Source organism: Lepisma saccharinum, chromosome 9 (genome assembly GCF_977018435.1).
Source record: "Lepisma saccharinum chromosome 9, izLepSacc3.1, whole genome shotgun sequence".
Taxonomy (NCBI): Eukaryota; Metazoa; Arthropoda; class Insecta; order Zygentoma; family Lepismatidae; genus Lepisma; species Lepisma saccharinum.
Window position 1 is genome coordinate 80,176,896 of NC_139237.1, and position 5,696 is coordinate 80,182,591.

A 5,696-nucleotide genomic window follows, 5' to 3' on the forward strand; every position below is an offset into this window, starting at 1 on the left:
ATTTATTTTGTTCTTTCCAGGGTTCACTATTGACATTTGACTGCCTTCCGAAAAGGTCACCCATTACACCCTTGTCTCAAAGTTATTTACTACCAAGTCCATTAGAATATGTGCATTTATTACTCTTAGCAATATTCACAGTTAGGATGATGAGAAAGATTTAAGAGGTGACCTTCTTCGAGTTAAGGTTTCGGCGTATGTATTTTTCTTTCATCAGTTTCAGCATTCATTCTCGTCGTCGTCATTCAGTAAAAGTAAAAGAAAAGCGACGATAAACAAGCAAAATACAAAATGTGTTTCCTGACTTTATCTTGTTAGAACTTTGTGTAAAACCTGTTCAGACACACAGGGAAAGTGTGTGATTGCAAGCATACTGTTCCGTACCTTGTGCTTTTGGAGCCAAGATGGCCGCCATTTTATTCTCTGAACACTAGTGCCTACTGAAAGTGAGAGAGTGAAGAGTCTGTGACGAGAGAAGCGACGCTGTACCAGAGATGTATTGCAGGTTGGCTGCAAATAATGTAGATTTTGCAACGAATACATCAGTTCGAGTAATTGAGTGTTTCATTTATGTGTATTAGTCTACCTACAGCACCATTACCTTCCTGGAATGCTACAATTCAGCCTTAGCTCAGTGTGAGTTATGGTGGGCGGGACCAGAGTTCTTACGAGCAAATTCATTGCCAAGTTTGATCATCATGAGACAAGCAACGAAATTTTTTAAGAAGTAACAAAAGAAGAGAAGAAGATTGCCATTACAGTTATGTACATTACAGTAGAAGAGGATCTGATCAGTAGATATTCAAGCTTTTCTAAAATGCAGAGAATAATGGCATGGATCCAACGATTTGTGTTCAATGCTCGTCAGTCAGTGAATCAGAGAAGGCAAGGAGCATTGACAACTAAAGAGCTTGTGACAGCAACGACCTCTCTTGTAAAACAAGCTCAGAAAAGTGAATTCACAGCAGAATTACATTGTTTACAAGCTAAAATTCCTCTGCCAACAAAAAGCAGGTTATTGTGTTTGGCTCCCTTTGTTGATGAGGCAGGTGTCATTCGTGTTGGAGGGAGGCTACACAAAGCAAGAATAACAGTGGACCATAAACATCCAATGTTGCTACCTGCAAAGCACAAATTGACTCACTTATTAATTGAAAATGAACATTTACTTAATCTTCATGCTGGTCCTCAGTTAGTGTTGTCCTCATTGCAACGAACATTCTGGATACTGAGAGGGCGAGATACAGTGCGTAACATTGTGAAGAAATGTGTAACTTGTCATCGCTTTTGTACACAAGCTGGGGAACAATTAATGGGTAGCTTACCAGAATCTAGGATTAATCCTTCTCGTCCATTTATAAACTGTGGTGTGGATTATGCAGGGCCCATACTGTTGAAGGAAATGGTTGGACGCTCTCGTAAGCAGTATAAGGGTTATATTGCCTTATTTGTTTGTTTCGCAACGAAAGCAGTTCATTTAGAAATAGTGAGCAGTGGTACTACAGGGACGTTTTTGGCTGCACTTCGGAGATTTGTATCTCGTCGCGGAAAACCCAGTAATATTTACAGTGATTGTGGAACAACGTTTGTTGGCGCAAATAGAGAGTTAAGGGAATTCATGAGATTGGCAAAACAACCAAAGCACAATGAAACTATTTCAAGCAGCTTAGGCATCCAGTGGCATTTTAATGTTCCTCGTAATCCTCATGCAGGAGGTTTGTGGGAGAGTGGTGTCAAATCAGTTAAATACCACCTCAAAAGAGTTGTGGGGAATGCCCTACTTACCTTTGAGGAATTGTATACAGTATTAACACAAATAGAAGCATGTTTGAATTCCAGACCGTTAACTGCTCTATCCAGTGATCCTAACGACATGCAGGCACTTACTCCAGGCCATTTCTTAATAGGAAATGCATTGATAGCTACTCCAGATAGGGACTTTGCTACAATAAAAATGAACAGACTGTCGAAGTGGCAGCTCGTGCAAAGGCTGACACAGCATTTCTGGCGCAGATGGTGTAGGGATTATCTTTCTCAGTTACAACAACGTCCTAAGTGGAGAAGGGAGCAACGGAATCTACAGGTCGATGACTTGGTTGTGGTCAGAGATGATCAGCTTGCACCTCAACAGTGGAGACTTGGCAGAGTAATCAACGTTCATCCAGGTGAAGATGGATTGGTTAGAGCAGCAACAGTGAGAACCAGTGAAGGAACCTACAAGAGGCCAGAAGTGAAGCTGTCCCTGTTACCAGTGAGTGAAGTTGAACACCAATGAGAAAGAACTTAAACTTTCAAATTTATGCATAAAAGGCAATTATTAGTTCGTTCAATTTCTTTTTAATTTTGTGTTGTCATTTTCAGTAGGAAATTTTGGGAAAATTGTATTCAATTTACATTTGTTCATCAAAACTGTGTTCTATGTATGTACTTTGTAAAGTGTTGAAATTAATAATTTCAAGGTGGGCGGTATGTTCCGTACCTTGTGCTTTTGGAGCCAAGATGGCCGCCATTTTATTCTCTGAACACTAGTGCCTACTGAAAGTGAGAGAGTGAAGAGTCTGTGACGAGAGAAGCGACGCTGTACCAGAGATGTATTGCAGGTTGGCTGCAAATAATGTAGATTTTGCAACGAATACATCAGTTCGAGTAATTGAGTGTTTCATTTATGTGTATTAGTCTACCTACAGCACCATTACCTTCCTGGAATGCTACAAACAGCGGCCGAAACAAGAAAAGAGTCTTCTTGTTGGATGATGGGCGCGAACACATACTGAGATATTGAAGAAATGCTGTATACTATTTATATTGTATTCATTTATAATAAACTCGAATTACAGAGAACTTTACTGAAGAAATACTGCTAATAAAAGTATGATTTGGCTCACATAAGGCTACATACAGTGTTTTGAAGTAAAATATTTAACAGGTACAAATACATTTATTACAATTGAAAATTATTTTTTATAATATTAGAACTTTAAAATATTACTGTGGAGAATGCAAGAGATTTTTTACATTTGATGGTTATCTGACATGTGACTGATCTTCCAAGACAGAGAACACAAGATTAATAATTTTTTACATTCCACTCCTGAAATTTTGTTTGTTTTCGATGTGTCAGGAGAACAGAAAAGTAAAACATGAAGAAGATAGCTGTCTGTGCGAAATTAACATCCAGCATATAGTATTTATCACATATATTTGATTTTGTCCTTATCAATTCATTTGTGGTCCACGGACGAAAGACGACGAACAATTGAGGCTTCAACGAGATAATGTCTGTCTCAGATCACCCACTTCAGCTATCAAAATAGTGTTAGGAACTTTAAATTTGATTCCTTTAAGTAACATTGCAGAGTAGGAAATTTCTGCCAGAAATGCAAGAAAGCAAATAAAGGTGCATGAAATGAACATGTAGAAAACTGGTTCAAAATGTTGTAGGGATAATTCAACTTCCACCTTTAGCTTCAAATTTTTTCTCATGCCGTCATTGAAAAACTTCTGATACTTCTCTCTGTATCCAGCTTCCAGTAAACGACACAGGTAAATGCTCATTGCTGGAGAATAGGGAAAATTATTTGCAACTTTGTACGACGCCATGAGAAGCCCTATTTGATCTTTTGGAATATGCAACAATGGTTCTCCATCGCTTGATGTATAATGTTTCTCGTACCATTCAGCCAGAAGAGAATCTAGGAAAGTTATAGCTGTTTTGTTGTACGCAACACGCATTATATTATTGTGGTAATCGGGTGATTTTTCAGTTTTCGTGACAAATGATTGTGCCATTAATTGCTCAACCAATTTCAGGAGATAAATGTAGCCAGGGTCAGCTACAATGGGCAATTCAGAATCATGAATATCCTCAAATGTATCTATATCTCGCAAATAGAGAGGAATTACCATATTTTTCACCAAACTGCTCTGATACAAGGTATTGATAACCATGAAGCTGAACGTAGAAAGAAGAAACATAATCCTTAAACGTCTATTTGTGGGAAGGTTGGGTACAGTCATTTGCAACGCTGAAGAGAGCATCTTTAATACACTCAACGAAAAGTTGGGAACTGTATCGGAAGTTAAATGATGAATAAATCTCATTGCAGTTACAGCGAACAAAAACAACCCAGTAATTACTATCCACAGATTGTAACTGAAAGGGAGAAAGTAACGCATCCATTGGGGCAGCATCTGTGCTTTTGGAGTCAGAAATACAAATTTGCCAAATCTAACCATTGGAAATAATAAATGACTACCTGGATAATGACCGAAAGCATACAGAGTCGGATATATATCGTACATTTCAGTATTATTTTCAGGACATTCTATCAATGTTCCATTTGGCAAATGATGGTAGGTTCCGTTGTCAGTGGCCATTACAACAATAGGTGTGAAATTCATATGGTTGATTACATCTTCGAGAACTTTATTCTCGCTGTATTCGTCAAACAACTTAAATCCATCAACGGTCTCCTTTACAGAGAGACCGTACTGATTCCGTATATAGAGTGGGTGCCTGTGGACATTCGTTATATGTTTACAAGATCTATAACTTTCAATTGTTGTCACATCTATCACTTCCAATTTTCTTGTGTGTGTAAATGGGTTATATGATAACAGACAAGCACAGGATTCTCTTTTTGAATTTTGCTCTCCACAGTCGCATCCTTGCAGAATGTGAACATTTAAGATCTTCTTACCCTGAAGTGTTTGGAATATGCAGTAGCTTCCGTCTTCATGGTAAAACTTCCCAACTGGCACCACAATGAAGTCAGCTCTTGCATTAAAGTGTGGTAAACCTTGAGCTGCAACCAATACATTCCTCAAGGAATTACAACCGTCTATTAACAATACAATGCATGTACCCTGCCCAACATGATATAAATTTGAAGGCTTTGATATAGAGTTGTTTGATGTCATTACATTTATGCTTAGAGGAATTTCACAATCGCGAAGTGTCATTTGGAGAATTTTGTTCAATGGATCTGCTTGTTGAGATGCGATGATAAGCGATGTATGGGACTGAGAGTCGAGACAAATTGAACACAAGTTTGTTGTAATGTCATTCAGAAACAAATCAGGTTCAATACTGTACATAGTCCTCAGTATTTTTTCTTGATTTGAACATGCCAGATGTAAATGGATGAATATCATAAGCAAATAAGCCTCTATCCAAGACTGAAGCTTCAGACCCATTTCTGATCTTGATTCAAGAAAATACATTTTATGAATGGACCTGTAATAAGAAAAGTGCATATTGGTCCATTTCTCAATCATATTTAAGTAAATTCTAAGGGTATAAGTGCAAACAAAATGACATTAAATCCTCTTATTGGGGTGTACGGTTGACCTCTGAAGGCGTCAGTTGTCAACGTCTCGTCCTCGAAGTACATGTAGGGCTGCATTATTTCAGACTAACTAGGTTATGGCAACTGGATCCACAATTAGTATAATCTTCTGTGGAAGTTTATCTTGTGTCGTCCATATGCACTTGTTATTATCCCTTCGTCCTGCTTATCGTATCACTATTCATCTCCATCGTCCCGATTCGCTAAAAGTTGCAACAAAGTGACGTTCTATAAACTAAATCAATGACAACAATATATGTATTATTGTTCTCACATTCTAGCCATTTTTACTGAAAGAAGTTTCGTGATTGTTGAAATCTATATTACTGACACAACTCTATTGCATGT

At 37.9% G+C, this 5,696-nt stretch overlaps 1 protein-coding gene across 1 annotated transcript; it reads left to right on the plus strand.

Annotated features, from left to right (window-relative positions):
• The first annotated feature begins 829 nt into the window (after positions 1-829).
• Positions 830-2,275, plus strand: LOC145992491 (uncharacterized). The gene has a single exon (XM_083128872.1). It carries the CDS (start codon positions 830-832, stop codon positions 2,273-2,275), a length of 1,446 nt encoding a protein of 481 aa, XP_082984998.1.
• The last annotated feature ends 3,421 nt before the right edge of the window (positions 2,276-5,696 follow it).